This window comes from Cynoglossus semilaevis, chromosome 13 (assembly GCF_000523025.1).
Source record: "Cynoglossus semilaevis isolate Cse_v1.0 chromosome 13, Cse_v1.0, whole genome shotgun sequence".
NCBI lineage: Eukaryota > Metazoa > Chordata > Actinopteri > Pleuronectiformes > Cynoglossidae > Cynoglossus > Cynoglossus semilaevis.
In genome coordinates, this window is record NC_024319.1 from 9273680 (window position 1) to 9293865 (window position 20186).

The 20186-nt window shown below is 39.9% G+C and overlaps 2 protein-coding genes across 3 annotated transcripts in view; one reads left to right on the plus strand and one right to left on the minus strand.

Annotated features, from left to right (window-relative positions):
- LOC103388453 (prostate stem cell antigen-like) overlaps positions 1-1835 on the plus strand; it is a 3174-nt gene extending 1339 nt beyond the window's left edge. The window contains exons 2-3 of the mRNA XM_008323428.3: positions 389-505; positions 819-1835. Coding sequence (XP_008321650.1) covers positions 389-505; positions 819-1030 — 329 coding nt within the window. The 3' untranslated portion in view covers positions 1031-1835. The remainder of the gene's footprint in view (positions 1-388; positions 506-818) is intronic.
- A 354-nt stretch (positions 1836-2189) lies between these two features.
- LOC103388446 (focal adhesion kinase 1) overlaps positions 2190-20186 on the minus strand; it is a 41785-nt gene continuing 23788 nt past the window's right edge. The window contains exons 24-35 of one of the 2 annotated variants that reach the window (XM_017037953.2): positions 17773-17884; positions 12736-12813; positions 12443-12625; positions 11776-11901; positions 9259-9321; positions 7408-7447; positions 6884-6981; positions 6623-6631; positions 5239-5394; positions 5012-5092; positions 4798-4883; positions 2190-4691 (exon numbers count right to left, since the gene is read on the minus strand). In XM_017037953.2, the coding sequence (XP_016893442.1) occupies positions 4565-4691; positions 4798-4883; positions 5012-5092; positions 5239-5394; positions 6623-6631; positions 6884-6981; positions 7408-7447; positions 9259-9321; positions 11776-11901; positions 12443-12625; positions 12736-12813; positions 17773-17884 (1159 nt within the window). In that variant the 3' untranslated portion in view covers positions 2190-4564. Of the gene's footprint in view, positions 4692-4797; positions 4884-5011; positions 5093-5238; positions 5395-6470; positions 6534-6622; positions 6632-6883; positions 6982-7407; positions 7448-9258; positions 9322-11775; positions 11902-12442; positions 12626-12735; positions 12814-17772; positions 17885-20186 lie in introns of both variants that reach the window. The other variant, XM_025061738.1, reaches the window with a different exon arrangement.

The following is a 20186-nucleotide window of genomic DNA, read 5'->3' on the forward strand; positions in this document are numbered from 1 at the left end:
AGGTCACATATTGTTGCCACTGGTTGCACCTTTGATCCACTTAAATCCAACAGCGGTCCAACATAACAAAGTAGTAGACAAGTTTGTGAAGAAGGATTCTTATCATGTTCTGAGGCCAAATGGTTAGTGGTGGTGGAGTGGTTAATGTTCTTTTCTTACAGCAAAAAAAGCATCAGTTTGATCTCTGGTGGAAAATTATAATGTTTCTGTGTGAGTTGGAATGTTCTGAGGGTCACATTAATGACAGTAAATAATTAAACTCCAGTCACTCTTATACCATACAGAAGTGGCTACTACAAAATTAAAGTAAAGCTGGCTTTCACTATTAATGATACAGTTGTGTTTTATGTTTCTTTGTAAATTTTATAATATTTTCTAAATCCTACAGGTTTATCGCTGGAGTGTTACGTGTGCAGCTCTTCTACCACCAATGAACAATGTAACAGCAACACTGCAGAATGTGAAACACCTTTGGACACGTGCATGACATCAATCGACATTTTAGGTAACAGAGGCCACACGATTAAACACAAGTCCTTCAGCCAACACTTTTTTTATAGTATGGACATGTTTTACTGTAAGATTTAATCAACTAATGTTTTGGGAAAAAATAAATCCATGTACCCCCTGCGATGTCCACATCTACCACTAGAGGTTACAGTACCCCCCGCCGGGAAAAAGTTGAATCTGAGAAACGTTAAATAAAACATGAATAAATAGACCTCTGGGTAAAGAACTTATATTGTAATTAAAAAATATTTTAAAACATCAAGGAATTTAACTAAACTCACCCTTACCTTGTGTGTCTCTGTCGCCAGGTATAGCCAAGGCCATAGTGAAACAATGTGCCAGTCGGGCCACATGTCAAGGAGCCGCTTCGACAGCCTCTCTTGACGAGAACGGGAACGGAAACATCGTCAACTGTTGCAACGGCTACAACCTGTGTAACTTCAGTGGAGCGGAGTCCGTTCGTTTCCACGTTTCACTCCTGCTTCTCACTCTGGCCGTTGTTCGACTGTTGTCACTGTGAGATCAGTGTAGCTCAGTTAGTCTGATGCTCTGTGGAGGGGAGACTGGGAACTTTGATAGGAAACGCTTGATTAGTGAGTAATGCAATATTTAAATAAAAATATTAAAATAAATTAACATGTATTTAAAGTTATGCCATAAATGCACTGATCCTCTGTTAAAGTCCGCCCTGTAACTGTATATTATGATGTTATGTAGGACATTTTTATAAATGTGACCATTGTTTACAGTAGCCTTTTTAAAATCAATTTGTGGACAAAATATGACAAAAATAATGTCAATGATAAGAAAGCTAACAAAGTTAGGTTGAAGATAATATAAGTCTACACATTTTACTGAGCTAACCTAGAAAAAGGTTCGACGCTGGCTATTAAAGTAAGAGGTGGGTTATAGGTAGGTTAGCTTAGTGCAGCCACAATTAGCCATTTTAGGCTAATTGTTTAGCCGTAAATAAACCATAATATAGGCTAAAATCAACAGAAATGAAATGTTAACCTAAAAGATTAATAAAATTAAAAAAGACCCAATGATGTTAGGCATATTTGATGAAAGAAATTTCATTTCATTTCATTCAAAAGGCTAATTCTTTCCCCTGCCTATATACCTGATGCTGAAATTGTTGAGATGAAAGTTGAAGCTCTGCAGCTGCTGTAAATATTCCATAAAAATAAAAATGTCCAACCCTGAAACTTGCACTTTCACAAAATATAGATTCCAGACTATTTTTTTATTTTATCATTATTTTTATTTTATTATTTTTTCTCCTATTTAACAAGATGGTAGACTGAGCCCAGCAGATAAAATAAAAACCAGTGTTTACAAGTACGATTTCTGTACAATTCACCAGTGATACAAGCCATTATAGCTTACAATATACCAACATGAGCAGATCTACACAACATAAAATAGATTGTTCTTTGTAATTATGATTTTTTTTGTGTATATCTTTTTTTTTTTTTTTTTACCAGGTATGATTCAGATTTTGCCTCATTAACTGCTGGCACGGCATATTCAAACCTAGGTGTACAGGGGGGAAATGTTGCTTGCTGTGCAAATGCACATTTGCACATGATTTGATACATCAGTCAAATGTCATTTACCGTGTGGAGGCAGTATCAACAAAGATGTGTGACCTGCTGTAGATTCAGTTGAGTGTTTTGTTCACCTGGAGATGGACATTAGAGGGGATAAATATATAGATTTTTAAATTGTTACAAAGGCTTCCAGTTGTGAGGTGTGCATGTTTCCCTGGGACACACACATTGTGACAATGTATGTGTGTGTGTGTGTGTGTGTAAGGGGGCTGTTTCTAATGTGATATGACACATACACTCTCCTTAGAGAAATACAGTGGATAAAAGACACTGTTGGTTAAAAAGCCAGGTTTGTCACTGTCAAACATTGACACCAAGGGATTTATTTCTTTATTTTTACATCTATATTTTTGATCTACAATCTGTACATTTGATAATAAAACCAACCATATCGTTTCAGGGGGGATTAAAATGTGAGACAAGTGCCAAAACCTATTTAAACTTGTGATTTGACAGTTTGAACAACAAACTATTCACCTATAAACCATCCCAAAAATACGACCAGCTGTTATAGACGGGAATTTCTGAGCCGCACTTCACAGCAGAAGTCACAGTATGCAAATATGTCAAATAAACCGTGAAGAAATCAGAAGGTTCTTTTAACTCAGGAGAAGGTAATGAAATCATTTCCAATGTGTTAAAATAACATTTGACATTTAAATACAGTTATCCTGGAGTGAAGACAATGAAAAGAAATATGGGAGGAAAACTGCATAAAAAGAGCTCTAGCACAAGATTAAAAGAACTGCCTGAAATTCTAGTTGGTACCTGTTGTTCCCTACGTGTCAAAAATATTCATTTGTCTGGAGTATGAAAAAGCATTGCAAAAATATTTTTCTTTCCAGTCGGCAAGAATCTTCAAAGCTCGGCTAAACTTAGCAAAAGAGCACTCTTTCTCCCAGAAGCATGTGTACGATACGGTCTGATTACAGTGTGGCTGCTGATTTTCTTTTTACCATAATCCTCAGTCAAGGTTGGCACTAAAAGAACATTACATATATAGAAAAGAACTGTGAAGCGTGGTGGTGTTTATCCTGTTTTGGGACTGTTTTCTTCCTGGCTTTTTTTACTTAAAAAACAAAAAACAGGAACCCAAAGGAAGTATTTGGTAATTATTAATAAATGACTTTTTTTGTCAATTTTTGGATTGTTTTAAATTGAAATGTACACATTGTAGTTTTGATTTTTTTTGTTTAAGATATACCCATGTTCTTAAATTAATTATGTTGTCGTCACTGTTAACTTTCAAAAGCCTGGCGTTCTAACAGCTCAAATCCAAAGTACTTATAATAACAGATGCCTCAGACAACTTCATCACCATTTCTGTCTCTTTGTGAGCATCACAAAAGTCAATGCTGGGTTGTTTTTTTTTTCTGATTCCATACGTAGATCAAGAAGATCTTAGCTGCTGTAAACAAGAGAAAAACCGTGAAGCCAGCGGCAGGAAAAGACAGACTGAACCGACTGTGTTCAGGAAGCGTGACTCTTCACATTTGAAGGAAAACTGTTCAGACACTGAGGAAGACTGCAGAATGGAGAGGAAATGTGAAAATGAGGAGTCAAGGAAGTAGAGAAAAAAGAGAAGGAGAGTGACTCCTCTCAGTGTCACTGCCCTCCCTGCCCTTCCCTCTGTCTCCTCCTCGCCAAGTTTTGAGTCTATAAATAAAAGCTGGTGAGACAGAGGGACGACAGGAATGGACGGAGGAAAGAAAAAGGGAGAAGAGAGATCTGATCATCCAGACCAAAAAAAAAACACCACTGTCTATGCTGTGACTGAGTTTTTCTTGTTGGAGCATCCTCCAAACAAAAGCACCGTGCAGAACCAAAGCTGAACAGAAGACTGGTTCCGTCCTCCCATTGACGAGCACCCGAGGTGATGTGGAGGTATTTCAGTGGAGAAGGAAGCTCACAGCCAGAAGTTATCTCACACCTGCTGACGTCCAAGTCCACTCACCACTGTGGAGTTGCTGCAGAGTAAAGGTTCTGATGGCTTTTATTAACAGATCCCGACCCACACATCCATGATGCTGCTCCTGTCACAGGGTTGAAGATGGTGAAGCTGGAGAAACAGGCTCAGGTATAAATATTCACCAGAATGTTCCTCTCACTGAGACTCCGGTCCACAGAGAGAAAAGCTGCCTGATTCAGGTAGCGTTTCTACTACGGACCTGTTAAGGTCACAGTGGTGGGGGGTTTGAATCCCAGGTAAAGTGACTTTGCTCGGCTTATGCAGGATTCAGCGCTAGAAGACCAGAACCAGCAGAGTTTACTCTCGTTCAGTTCCCACTCATCTGGAGTCACGGTGGACATCACTCCTCCAGGAGTCTCTTTTATTCTGTGCTGCCAACAGAAACTGTGACCGTGCTTAAAAAAACAAACAACAACAAAAAAAAAGAACCAAAAAACGAAAGCTGACCACCTCCTGTTGGTCAGCTCTGCAGCTAGTGTGGGCGGGACTGAGCCATCATCTTAAGCCGTGATTGGTCGATGACATCTAGCAGGTTTTTGGCATCGACTGCAAGAGCGTGAGCTGCTGTCAACATCTGTTTCTTATAGTCCTGCTGCAGACTGGGACAAAGAAAAATTTACAAATAAAAAAATAAAAATAATACAATACATTTTGGTATGCATGGTACAATTATTTCATTATTAAGTATGAGGTGTGTACAGTTACCTGGTCATCACATACTGCTGGGCTAACTTCATTTTCCCAATCAACTCTGCCAGGTCAGAGTTCAATAGTTTCTGTGCCATCTCAATCTGTGACAGACGGCAGGAGCATCGATTATGAGGCAGAAGGGAAATAGAATCAAACCAGCACAAATACTAGTACAAGTACAGTACAACATGTGTCATTGTACGTGTGGGTGTGCGTGTTGTTTTTGTACCTCTCTGTGTGTGCTGGCTGGAAGCTGTGGTAATGTCTCATCGACTGTGGCCAGTAGTGTCCTCAGTGCCAGGCCCACATCCTGGAAAATACACAAAACACTTGGTTGAAAAAACAGAACGAAATACAGCAAAAAAAAAACCCAAAAAAAACCCTGTCTTTCACTAGCTGGATTTTTTTCATTTTCCTTTTTTGCTGTGGAGAAACACTTTATATGAAACACTTTACCTTCACCATGGGAACATACTCCTCGGGAGGTGCTGGCTGAATCTTGCTGGACATCTCGATCACAGCTTTGACCAAGCCTGTCACGTTTTCGTACACTTTGTCGTTGGAGCGGTCCAGGTTGGCTGTGGGGGGCGGACTTATCTCCTGAGGCTGTAGCTGCGGATGAGAGGAAAACAGTAACAAGTCACTGAGAGCTGAAGTTTAACAAGGATCAACAGATTGGTTTGGAGGAACCAACAACCAGACACAAACTAGTCGAGACAATGAAACCAACATTTTAAATTGCTAAGACCCAAGTCCCAGATGAAAAATGGTGGATTAATGAATAAATGGATGGAGAGAATGTGTTAGTAGGTTACTGTGACCTATGACATGATGTTACTTTGAAAACAATTCTGTGGATTTCCTGTTTGTTTTCAACTGCCTAATCATTACTAGGTTCACAAAGGGGAAGGGTCACAATTAAAGATGGAGAACCAATCACACACATTATACCTCTGTATGTTTTGGGACTGTGAGAGAAATCAGACTCACGCCTGGGGTACATGCAAACTGCTCTTTTTGCTGTAAGGCAAGAGGACGAACCACTTCTATATAGTTTGTCATTTATTGAAAGATTGAAGCTACGTTAAGCTGGGGTCAATAAAGCTGATTCTTATGATGTGTGGCCCTGTGCGAGTATCAGATCGGACCTAAAGTTATTCTGTACTGTGGCCACTAGATGGAGGTACCACACAAGGTAGCACGGAGAGTAACTGCGACAAACGTCATTTAAAATAAAGCAATCCTACAAAGAGCAGAGAAAACTTTGAACTGTTTCGTTAAATAAAATGATCTGGTTTTTCTTTTTATATAAAAAAACAAACAAAACAAAATCTGACATTACTACAAGTTTGCACACTACCTACACCAGCATCGATTAACTGTGGCACCATTTTTTACGAGCAAGACAAAGAGAAGCTGTCCATTCCCACTGAACACAACTAAACTCTGTATAAAAATTTAAGGCTATGGAAAAATGTAATTTATTAAAAAAAACAAGATTATATAAATAGTTGATATAAATATACACAAGCTTCAAAACCTACCTTAGATTAGTATTTCATTTAGTAAAAAAATACTGTGGGTTTGGTTACATTATCCTTAATGTCACAGGTTGACAGATAGTTAGTTTTAATAAAACAGACCCAAAGGTTTAGAAATGGACGAAGAGTTTTGACACGAGAACAAACCTGACTACACAACAGCTGCAGAGATGACATGTTTGTTTGAACAGCATTTACACGTTTACTGGACTGAGAGGAAAAAGAACCAAAGGACTCAATGTGTGACCATCTAGGAGACAAGACGCACAGTAAACACACACAGACAGTGTGCTGCTTACCCGCCAGGGCTAGGGGTCAACATTAAGGCAGAGGGCAGGAAGAGGAGGAGCAGGGAGAAGAAGAAGAAGAGGGGGAGATAAAGGAGATAAAATGATAACATTAATGCTCTCGGTCCTGAACACATGGAAGGTGCGTACAGCATGTGTGTATACTTTCTAACTGGTGTCTGTGCAAATCCATATGTGAGTTATCTGCATGCTAAAAAAATCCCATGTTTAAACGTTGATATTCTGATTAATTTTGGATGTTACCATGGTTACCTTGACTCCATCATTGTAACTGTCCGCAGTGTTGAGACAGGCAGACACTTGACTCTGGGCTCCAGGTCGAGGAGGTTTCTTTGGTGGAGCTACATGTTCTGAAGGACAATAAGGTAGAAATGTAAACATGTGTCCACCACACTTTAAGTTCTATACATGTTCTGCTTAATAATTTAGTGTACACACTTGTATTGTTCTCACCATTGGGTAAATTGTGATCCCATTTAGAGAAAAACTAAAAAAAAAAAATCAATTCACTATTTTTATATTAGCCCAGTAACAGGCACCAATCTCAGTGACATTATTGTTGCCAGGTCACCTGGTCAAGCTTTCAACCACATGATTTATCATATTTTCCCTCTAAATTGGATCTCAACTTACAAACATGACAATCACAAGAACACTGTTTCTGACTTCAATTTGTACAAAACTTTTATACACATGCAATGTTTTACAGTATGCAAAATGTGGAAAGAAAAAACAACAGCGATGGTTTGGTTATAATTATAGAGGCTGTCAGTTACCTGCTTTGCCTACAGGCTGGTATATGTGCTGGTTTCCTGTCTGCACAAACAAACACAACAACAAACTTTGTGTTAGTAACTATAGTCACACAAATCAATAGCAGACAGAAGATTTTAAAGTTTACTGGTGGAACCCACGACCACGACTGAAACATTTGGGAATTCAAATGATCATTTATTTGTTTATTACGAAATCCAACTTTCCAAATCTATTTTCAGTGACGTTTAAGTGAAAAATTGTGTTCCTTACGTGGACAAAAGGAAAATTCTGTCTGGTTTCACAAGACTGACAAAACGTTTCTTTTGTTAGTGCAACTATTTAAAACCAGAAAGAAAAACTCTGGTGCCACAAACTCTCCGGTGGCAACAGCAGCATGACGATGTTTACTGGTTTACATTGTTGCTGCAGCTCTGTTGTTATATCTGTGTGAGAAAACAGAGCAGAAGCCTTTGAAAACCTCCACAGTATCATGCTTCCACAACCACCAGCATCCTGAAAATACTCCACTGCAGTGTTTCACACACACACACACACAAAGGGACGCAAACTTGCATACAAACGAGGGAGGTTTTACCACCACAAACCACAGCCATTCAATGGGAGGAGGAAGAGGAGGAGGAGAAGCACGGAGACGAATTACGGAGACAGAAATATCTCTCCTGTCTGTGTTTCAGTTCTGACGCTACAACAACTTCTGCTGGCATCAGGCTGGGACACGGACATGAACATGGAGCTCAGATCATCAGACTGGACAAACAGGGCTGTCAGTTGATTTAAATATTCAATTATTATTGATCACATGATTGTCCACAGTTGACGTGGAGTTAACTACAAACGCTACATATAAAGTTACAATCGTTATTAATCACAAATTTATATTTAATCGGTTGATAGCTTTAGTAGTAATCAGTTATTTTAGACAAGACGGCTGAAAAAACTCTGCTGGGAAACAGATTTTTGTTTTATTATGTCATATAAATAGATTTACGTAAGTAAATATTTATATAATACAGGAAAGTAAATGAAGCCGTGAATCCTGTTTATCTCTGCATCTAAATTATATCCAATCTTTGAACTGATATTTTTTAACATGTGACGAGACAGAATGAGAGTATGTCCAGAACAGCAGCCACTGTAGCTGCTGTTGTTGCTCTGACGTCACAAGTCATAGAAACTTACATGTCAAACCAACTCACTGCACTTTTGACAGTGGGAGTCAGAAAGCTGTAAATCACTTTTTTTTCCACAAAATTACTGGATGCCCTCTGACCTCTACACCAGTGTGCTTGCTCAACAGTGGTTGCCTGATTTTTTTTTTTTATTGTGAAGTTGTTGTGGGAATCCATTGACCCCTCAAACCCACACAGGTCAGATTCTATTTCTGGATAAATCTCTCTCTCTTAACAAAACAAAGACATACTAAAGCCAGACAAAGAGTCATGTGAGCAAAACTATCTGACATCCTCTTAGTTAATCAAACACAAGCATTTCAGAAAAAACAAGAACAAAACAATCTTTCTATTCTTATAATGAGAGACGGTCTGAGGTGGCCTGACACGTTGTTGACGTTAAGGCCAAAATCTTTCAGGTTGTTTTTTTTTTTTTACAGAGAAACATGTAAACTGTTAAAATTATTGTCAGCAAGTTGAAATGACTATTTTAAAAAACCTCAATTTTGTCAGGAAACACACAGATCATTTAACACTGCATGAAAACTCGTATAAATGATGTGGTTAATTGGTGCATTTACTCCCTGACTCAACTGTGGGACTTCATAAATATCCTGCTGTGAGGCAGAATTAGCCTTAATCACAAAGACTGGACTTTAGAAAAAAGGAAAAGTAACTTACTGGAGGTGGAAGTCCACTGTCGTCTCTGTCCAGACTCCCTCTGGAACTTCTGGTGTCTGGCTTCTGAATACACACATTAAACAACTTGTCAGACATTTCTACACAACAATATTCAGATTCACATTTCAACAGCTCTGTATTAGTGAGTTTATTCCCTATTTTGCACAAAAAGAAAAATAAGAATGTTATCTCATAATAATAATAAAAAAAGCAAATTCAATGAAAAATACAAGTACATATACAAGAGATATTCACGAGATGGAGACATGAAATTGGAAACTGAATAATCTTTCAAAATTAGGCGTAACACTGCCTAACAAAAAAAAACACACACACACATCCTCGCCTACCAGTTTTCCAAGACAAGACTTGAAGACCAGCATTGCCATTGAATTCATCAGCTTTCTCCAGGTAAACAAGTGAGTCCAAATTGTTCAGGATGTTACGTCTGTGGTTACAATCTGATCTTATTCTCCGACATCTACATCTCACTTTGGTCTCAAGCAGCAGTTTCCTCAAGACAAAAACTTAGATGCAGAACTTCACACTACACTTATATCAGACGCTGACGCACAGAGAGCGAAGAAGAGAGGAGGAGGGAGAGAAGGAGGAGGAAGAATGGAACATGCTGCCAAGAAGCCGTCAGTGTGTGAGCATGTCTCCTCTTCTTTCCCAAAACTTGTCCTTTTCTCCCTCCCTTTCCCCTCTCGCTCCTCCCTGAAGTGACAGTGTTGTAAAAACAGCCAGTAGAACCGACACACACACACACACACACACACAGACCAAGCTTTTCAGTAATCTTGTCTGTTGTCAGTTAGTGGTCGTGGACTGTTGACTGGGCTGTTAGATTCTCTAAGCCTATCATTAGCGTGGAATTCACACAGGCCACACCTGCCTACACACTCACTCTCTCCTTCTCCCTCTCTCTCTGTATCACACACACACACACACACACACACTCACAAAATACTTAAACAGCGGCCCCAGACATCCTTCAATCACCATTCACAAAAATATGCGTTCGACATGAAACGTTTCCTCCCTCTCTCCCCATCACAACAGCTGACACCTCACTCACAGTTTATCTGTGAGACGATGTTAAGACTTTAACTATCGCTGAAGGAAGGAGGTATGATTAACACCAACAAACAGTTGATTCAACACTGCAGAAGAAACAATGACTAGTTTATAGTAACACACAGAAGACTTTGTCTGCCCCCCAAAAAAACTGCATCGTCTACGGATTTGCAAAAGCCAACATAATAAATATGTGATGTTGAGAAATGTCAGACAGGATTTTCAGCATTAGCCCCGGTTGTTTCCGAGACTCTCATTGGAATTTGGTGCTTTAATTTATGAGGCTTTTAGAGCTTATGAGACCAGGACACCGAGTGCAGTGAGACATTAGCGTGGCTACGTGGTCTAATTAAAAAAAAAATCTTTTAAAAACTCTTCAGCCTTTAATGGACATAATAAAAATACTTTCTGCCTCGTGCTGAAGTCTCACAATAATGTGGTTTAGAACTGATCCCAGAAAATCCTTTAAAAAAACATCACTTCTGCCAGGAAGACAGACAGAATCACAGCTTAAAACATGAAGGATAATCAATTATAGGCTCAGGAGAGTAAATGCAGGTTTAAACACAGGTTCATTATTACACCCACTTATATTATCAGTGAGCAATATTTATACATTTATATTTTAAATATGTTTTTATAAAGTGCAAAAAAAGTTTAAATTTTCAATTCAGGATTTTTTTAAAATTATTTTTTATTTTTTCCAAGATGAAGAACCTAAACCTAAAACTATTAAAAAAGTGAGTACTAATCACTCAGTGTCTTGTAAATGATGACATCATTTAGGAGATACCTGTGGTGAAATCATTCTGATATTAAACCACAAAAAATCCCTCAGAAAATGTTACACCGTGAGAAACTGTTTTCATAATTATTAATTAAATGATTTTGGCATTTTTTTTGTCCAACAACCATAACATTCAAGTCACTGAGGCAGAGAACCCATTTGAAAAGCTGCAAACACAGATTCCGTTTTAATAAAGAGAAATGTAACCATAACTACCAGTGGATGATTGAAATAGTTGTTAATGATAATAATAAATAATAAATTAGTCATTTAAATATAATTTACTTCTAATTAAATACTTGAACGATTCGCTGTTCATCTCGACTCGTTGCTGGATGCTTGAAAAAAATGTTGTACCAAAAAAGTTAAAAGCTAAAATAAAAGCCTCAGCAACAAAAAATACAGGTCAAAAACGGCAGCTGACCAGGAGAGCAGAGCAACAACAACCCAGTCAAACATGCAGCACAAAACAAACACAAACAGGACCTCAGTGTCAGCTTGTTCTCCTCTACTTCTCTGCAGTGGTGTTTGTCTGGTTCTGCAGTAGTCGAGGTCACGTTTGAGGTTAGTAGTTTTTTTGTGTGTGTGTGTGTGTTCTAAAGCGTGTCAGTGTGTGTGTATGTTTTGATCCCACAGTGTGGCGTGCGTGTTACCAGCAGCCTCTCCTCCTGTTCCAGCCACCTCTGATCCTCCTCCATCTGCTGTTGTTGTATCATCAGCTGTTCTTCCATTAACAGGCACTGCTGGCCTACACACTGCTGCATGTCTACTGCCCTGTCCTACACACACACAAACACAGGTACCAACAAACAGGCAACAGAAGACGGCATGGAGCAGACATGCAACACGGGGACACAAACAGATGTGGGGACATGCAAAAACAGAAAAACACAGGTGGACACACACATACATACACACACACAAACACACACCAGACTGATGAGGAGCTGAACTTGAGCAAAATGAGACAGAAACATAAATAATAATTGACAATATATTGTCAAATTATATTTTTAGGGTTTTTTTTTTCAGAAAAAAAAACCCCAAGCCAAACCCAAGAGAAGCATTAACAAAAAGCTTAGCAGTGTCTCTCTTTAAAACTGGAAAAGACTGGTGTTAATATGATCCAGTAACCCACAACCCACTAAAAAAGGGTCCAAAAGGAGTATTTCAAATATTTGAATCACAAACTACATATAGATATAATGTAAAAAGTGACAACAAAGTATATGTAGATATAATGTAAAAAGTGACAACAAATATACTTTTTTTGTTTAAATTATCACTGGTTTTAATAATGTGTGCATCAGTTTCCTTTACCTCCATGGCAGAGCCCCACAGGGCCATGTCTTGACCATGAGGCTGGGGAAGGTGCTGGGCGTGCGTGTGGACGTGGTGGCGAGGGTGTGTGTGCGCGTGGTGTGTGTCCAGCATTGCTGCCTGTGGAGGGTAGAGGGCGCTGGGTACAGAGGGGAGAGTGTGAGGGCCGGGATAACCTGCCATCTGACAAAAGGAATGGGAGAGGGAGGGAGAGAGGGAGAGAGAGGGAGACAGAGGTCATTATTATAGATTAATGAATTAGAATACAGTGTTAGAACTACAGGTGTACAGACCTGGTAGTGTCCAGGGTGCTGTGGACTTGGATAAAAACCTTCACTTGATCGAGGACTGGGATAACCAGGTCTGCTGGGCTACAGAGGGAGGACGAAAAGAGAGAAGAGGAGGAAAGAAGTAGAGAGGAAAGAAGAGATACAAAGAGAAGTTAAAACCTCTGTTTATTGTTTCAGCAGACACAAACAGGAAACAGCACACAGGGTCATTCAGACAACGACACACAAACCTCCACGAGCTGTTTGTGTGGTTTCAGTTAGCTGCCAATCAAAACGGGAGCGACCCACTGGGCTGCAAGTCCGGCAAGCTGTTAGTTGAACTGACATGAGCTATGGTAGACATGTTACAAACATCAACATCGGCGACTACTGGACCACTGGTGACTGGGACGTCTGATTATTAAACTGTCATGAGTCCACGTTCACCAAAGACAACTTTTTTAAAGTTATTGTTTGACAACAGCAACTGTAATAATGTGTGGCGGACTTTTATTGTTAATTCTGTCTTTTTATTTTGGCGTGTGCTTGTGTGGCGCTAAAAAGAGAAGTCCTTGGTGAACCCGCTGCCTCGTCTCTCCTGTTGGTGTCTGGTGATTTGTCTGAGATGAAGCTGATGGAGCCTGGAGAAGTTTGGAAGTTTGTTTTATGATTCAAACTACTCCGAGACATTCACGACAGTAGCCTCTACCTTCCACAGAGTCTCATAGTAGCTTTCCCTGGACCACACCTCCGACAGCGAGACAGAAACACAGACACATGTAGGGAAGAGAGAACCACAGCAAAGACAGGACAAGAAAAAACACATGGAACCAAAAATTTTCAGGGAGAAGAGTAAAAGGACACACACAAAAAAAGCAGACAAGACACAACGACTGACGATGGGACAAAAAGGGAGCGGCAAACTTGCACAGTGCGACCAAACAGACAGAAACATAAATGCCCGCCCAAAAAATGCAAGGACATCGGGTTTCTACTGAGGAAGAAAATTATATCTCAGACTTTCAATTTGTCCCAGATTCACAGCTGTGTCGTACTTAGTTCATCTTTAGGGAGGTTTCCCCCGGGAAAATCCAGAATATAGATAGAAGGATAAACACAGGGACGACACAGTGATAGATTAGAGGTTAATCTGACAGCACCGAGGCAAGAGCCACTAGTTTGTAATTTCACATTTTAGACAAATATTTATTGTTAGGACTTAGATAAATAAGCATCGTCAGATCCTCAGGGCTGGTGTTGAAGAGTCAGCTGATAATTTAATGTTACCAGTGGGAAATTTACAACTGCAGATGGGCCACTTGACTCTGAACTACACAGCTGCATTTCTGACACCTGTTTAACAATGTAATGTCTGGTTGTATCGAATAAATATATGATGCAAGTTCAAACTAAATTCTCAAGAAAATTGTTATATATAACAAAAGTTGACATTGAGCCAAAGTAAGCCTTAAAAAATCACAGATTCTGGAGATGTTCCCCAATATCAGCTTAACTGGGAAGACGATTGGGAATCGAACCTGGGTAAAAACAAAAGTTAAGTACTAGCAGGATCACTTTGTACTAAAAGTCTATTTTTTATTTGTTTGTTTTTTTTTTTAGATTATTTGAAAAGCTGTTGACCTTGTTAATCCACAAAATCTGGTGGCATTACTCCATGAGGAATTCCAGGAATGCTGAGCAGCACAGTGCAATTAAGATTTTTCTTTATACTTCATGTATCTCTCAGGGGCCCGATTCATCGCCTCCCACGCAGACACATCTATCACCACAGTGAGGGTCACGGAGTTGCAAGCGTACATCAACAACTCTGCAACAGCAAGGCCTTACAGCTGGCTGCAGGATTTGGTTCGCGGTCTGTCTCATTCTTGACTAATATGTTTTAGAACCATAAGGCTACTTCTCAAACTGATAACAAAAAGTCAAATTATTTAGATCAGCAAGGACAAGAACGTTGTCATTTCCCCATAAATCTCTATTTGTAAAATGTGTCAATTTGCCCTCCATGGTCTACGGCCACCAAGGCTTCAGAGTTATGTTTTTGTCACCAGCTGTTGTTTTTAAGCTTTATGCTAATGGAAATTTTTCTGTTTTCCACTGGATGTTTGTGAAAATATTTCACAGAACCGCAAGAGGAAAACCTCAGTTCTTAGAAACATCTGCATACATTTGGATGACGCCTTGAAAAAAATACAACAAAGGATCCAGGGACTGGAAAAAAAAAAGTGCCGCCATAAACTTATATGATATCCATGTACAGAAATTGTTGTATTATGATAAATGTCCCCTCCAGTGGAGTCAGAGTAATAAACTATAAAAAAAAAAAACTGAGTTTATCACCAGTTCGAATGTTTTTTCAGTTTTTTTTCTGACCCTTCTGCATCAAAGCTGTGCACGTGTTTGAAGTGAGCCACACACTCGGCCCAGTGGTATTCAGGGTTCTACATGAACAAACTGACCAGGCTAGAAATAGGGTACAATAATCCAAGGATACATCAACACAATGCCTGGCACAGAAGACAAAGGCAAACGCAGTATATTTAACCACATTCACTCACAGCTGAGGACATTTCAACAGCATGTCCTTCATGGTGTCAAGCACTAACATGCAGTCTGCACGGTCATTGCTACTGGCATTGACATCAAGACACTCAAAGTCTCCGACAAGGATTAGTCACAAAGGAGGGCTTTCAAAGCTAACGGCCAATGAGAAAGTTGCAACTTCTCTGGTGAGTGTGGAGTGTTACTGTCGGGTCCAGCTAATGCATAAAATAATGGTACAATTATAAACCTGCTGAGAATGCAGTTGTAATGATGTGTGAAGACGTCTGGAGGTTCGATCCGAGGTCTATTATATTGAGTTTAATGTTTTCCTCTAAAAACTGTAGATTTGAATACCTGTGTGGATGTTATCTATATATGTGGCTCTACATACTGTAGAACTATTCTCACCCAATCCTCCTTCATTGTATTTATTTTTACAATGAATAAAAGTGACAAATTTGGAATGATAACATCTACGTTATTGGATCAAACAGGACCAAAATTCTTTGATCCTCTTTGATTTTGTTACTTCATCCATAATTGTGTTTCATCTTTCTGCTACAAGTCTGATGTTTTATGTACTTTAATAACTCTTTAATTGTCTTCTTAATCTCATTGGACGTTCATCAAAGGCTCCACGTCCATTGATGTTGCAACTTTCCACGGCACAGACATGCACAGGTTTGTTATACTGCACATGTTGAAGACTTTATCATGCAGCCGAGCAGTGAAGCACCTGCCTTCAGAGGTATGGACACGGCTCTCTCAAAGCAGAATGTGCGGGTTGTTACAGGGGGGCTCTGTTTTCTGATGGGTGGGAGAGGGTTATAGGAGGGTCGAGCATGAGGAGGGAGGGGAGAAGCGTAGAGCAGCGGGGGTCTCCTACTTGACTGTGGGCTCTGAGGGTCAGAGTCAGGTTGGAGCAGAGGGCTAGGATTAGTTTGGCGGCCAGAGTGAAAGCTTGGTGACAGCGGGATGTTGGGATTAGAATTTGACACGAGTTGTTTTCCTGGGAGGGTGAGGGACCAAACATTTGACCTCCCGCTGGGCCCAGGGTCGGGGCTAGGACTGGAGAGAGAAAGGCCTGGACAGTGGTTGGTGGGATGGCAGTGGGAGGTGTTTGACATTGGCAGAGACGAACAGAGCAGGTGGTCATTAGTGGAGGGGTTTATCTGGTGGTGGCAGCTGCAGTTGGGTAAGCTGTCTGACCTTCTGAGAGGTAGGGAATAGAGGTTTGATTGAAATTGTAGGGACACACTTTGACAAGTGTTGGAATCAGAGTTAAACTTAGCTTGACATGGACTTAACGGGCTGTCAGAGTTAGTCATGTGAAAAGGATGAGGATGAGAAGATGAAGAAAAGTGATGGGGATGTCGTGTGGATGATGAGCACACTGGTGGAGGAGGAAGGTGAGAAGAGAAGTATGCAGATGAGGAGTGAGTGTCTCCACGGCAAAGGGAAAGCTGGGAGAAAAGGTGTTGGTTTGGATGGTAAGGGTACTCAGGAGCAGAAAGACAGTCCAGGCTGATGGTAGGCCGCAGGGAGGGACGGCGTATGGGCTGCAAACAGAAAGACAGAGTGGTGGAGGGAAAATAAAAGCACAAAACAGTAAAGCATGTAGATGGAAAAGTATGAGGGACGGACACTGAGATGGAGAAGAAAAAGGAAATGCACAAAGATTACCAAAGCCAGATGTGAGATGATTGTGGTGGTTTTTAAATAAACACAAAATGTTTACTAGTAGCTCTTATTTGATTCTACTTTTCAAAAATTAAAAGAAAACACAAAATTCTAGCTGTTTTAGATTGTAGTTAACATATCTGTGCTTGATAGCAACAATAGGGTTTGCAATTGTCTCACAGAGTGAGAAAAAATGTCTCCAGTGAAGAAAAAATTCTGATAAAAACATGTCTATTTTTAAATTTAAAATGAAAAGCCCATAAGGACCAAGTATTTCAAATCTCCTCAGCTACAGTTGGAGACATGTGGCTTTAGTTGAAACTAAAAGCAGCAGGTAACAGATGTAAACAGCAGGGGCACAGGGGCAGAGAGTGGGTAAGGGGCCAGCAGCTGGGGCAACAAGCTGTGAGTTTGTGGGATGGTACGGCATAGTCTGAGGGACGGGGTGGGTTGGTGGGGGTTACACGGTCTCAAAGGAAATTAGGAGGTTTCATACAATTTTAAATGTTAAATATTCTTTTTTTTTTTTTTTTTTTTAGTTTTTTTAGTTCAAATTTTTATTTTAGGCCAATCTGTAGACATTTGCAGAGGAGCAAGTTACAGCATAAAATACTTCATCAATGATAAAGACAGTTTTTCAAAAGTCTATGAATTTGACCAAATTCCTATGCATAAGCTACAACCTTCAGATTAGGTCACAGCTTTTTACACTTGTTCACATCTTTAAATGTGGCACTGAAACCATAACCTTGGACTGTGATTTCAGACTATAACAGTCAACAGGATTTGCATGTAGGCACAAGGTCATGTGAGTCCTACCTTTGGTGGAGCTTCATCAGACCCTCCTGAGTCCCAAGAAACAGTGACTTGTCTCCTCATCTCCATCCTGTTTCTTTCCTTCTGCTGGACCTTCTCCTCTTCTAATATAGTGCTGGGAACAAAAATGTGGACAATTTTAGAATCACCACTGAACTACCACATCCAGGAAGACAGCCTCGGAAAAACACGACAGATGAATGAATGACAGAAAAATATTGGAAGAATAAATATCTTGTCCTGAAACTGAAAGTTATTGAGTTTATGGTCCAAAACAAATCGGTAATCCTGATGTGGTTTAGCTGGAGATGGTTAAAAACACAGTTTTGAAGAATTAAATCAACTTTTCTGTTGTTCCATCAAGTCATTTTCAGGATCATATTTAGTAAAAGTATGTTTTTACTTTTACATGACAGTAAATACTAATATTACACATTACTGAAATTTTTTAAAAATATATTGTGAGGCTGATGGAGTCAGTATCATCTAGAGTTACTCACACTGACCTGGTCTGTGGAGACACTGCAAATAAACCAGAGAACGAAGCTGCTGCTGAGGAGCTGACAGTTTCACAAAACAGACGACTGAGTGGCTACACTACAGCTACACACACACACACCTCCTTTTTGAATCTATTTCTAGTAACTTCATCATCCTACTTTGTCTCCCCCGCGTTTGTCTCACTCTGTGTGCGTGTCCTCTTGCACCTGTTGACGTTAGTCTGCTGTCAGGTTTTGTCCTTTTCATCACAACAAACTTTTTTTTATCACTTTCTTCTCAACACTAACTGCCATACCAAGATTTGAAACATTCTCATTATTATTATTATTATTATTATTAAGCACAGTCAATATTTAATGACTTCATTTCACACATGTTGCTGACTATGTTAAATTGTCTTCATTTCTCAACCAGCAGTGATTAAGTTAAGTTAGCTTTAAAGCTAATCTGAATGAAAGCAATGGCAAATTAACTGTACATTTAAGAAAAGTGTTTTGTTTTTTTTAGTAACAAACTGCTATATAGTAACAAAACAACTTTTCAAAAACTACGTCATAGATTAAGCAGAAATAATTCTCTCCACGTAACCAAAAATACCAATGGCAGTATCATTCTGACCAGTGCTTTAGTTCTACTGAAATGCATGGTGATGATGATGACATCAGCGTCACATGTCCGCTGACTTCGCACCTCCCTCCTCCCTTCCCTCCTCCACTACCACCACCTGCAATAACAAGGTCTGTTGTAGTTTATTGACTCAGGCTGAGCTGACTGCACAGGGTTCTGGTCCACTCCCCCACTGTCCTCACCTGTTGACTGCTCACTACAACAGCTACTGCTGCTTACTGAGAGCACAGATGTTACATGTAGCTGGTCACGCCCCCCACCCCATCATTAAAGGCAGTGGTCCACAACCATTTAATGCAACACCAGGAGGTCACACACAATACCCAACAAAGCAAACTATATAGTTTAATTATTACATCTATATTGTAAATATAATTAACTAATGTACGTTTAAAGTAGAAAGTGAAAGAAACGCTATTGAGTCAAAGAACGAATAGCGGGACGGAAGGAAGTGACAGTTCTGTGCGGCCCAGTACCAGATGATCCAAGGCCAAATACTGGTCCGCGACCTAGTGTTTGGGCACCTCTGGACTTGGTCATTTAAACTACATGTAAACAGTGGAGTGAGCTTAAATTCAATGTTTACCAGAACTACCTAGTAGTAGTTCTAGGTAGTTACCTAGAAGAACTACCTAGTAGTAGTTCTTCTAGGTAGTTACCTAGAAGAACTACCATAAGAAGTGCCATCAAATTCAACTAAGTACATCACTAGAAAAAGACCAATAAACTCAACTTCATAATTCAAATGCAAAAAGTCTTCGTTCTTAAATGCTCTACAATTCTTTTTACTGCAGCGTAACACATGGTGCACATAACCAGAACGGATGTAATGGAAAGAAAGCATTTGCTGTACAACGGGTTGGAGCCATAAGACGTTCTAAAACAGCCAATGAAACAAAAGAGACCGTACGTCACCTTCAGAAACAGTCTGTCTGATAGCAGGAGAGTATTTCCACTTGAGCTCTTTCAGAGGAATTTGATAGTCACCATTAGAACTGTGATGATGGATTGACAACAGCAGCAGCAGCATCCAGTGTTACATCAATGACGCCATCCCAACAAATCAGAGAAGATAAGATGCTAGCAGCACTTTGCCTCATGGATGTCTAACTCTCAGAATAGTGAGCTAAGAGAATGAGAGGCAGTGGTCAGCCCGCTCTGACCATGTGTGTCAGGAGCTACACTACCTCTGCTCCTCTTTTTCCTTTCTAACACCCCCCCCCCCCCCCCCCTCTTTCGGTTGGTCTGTCTCTCTCTCTCTCTCTCTCTCTCTCTCTGTTGGAAAACTC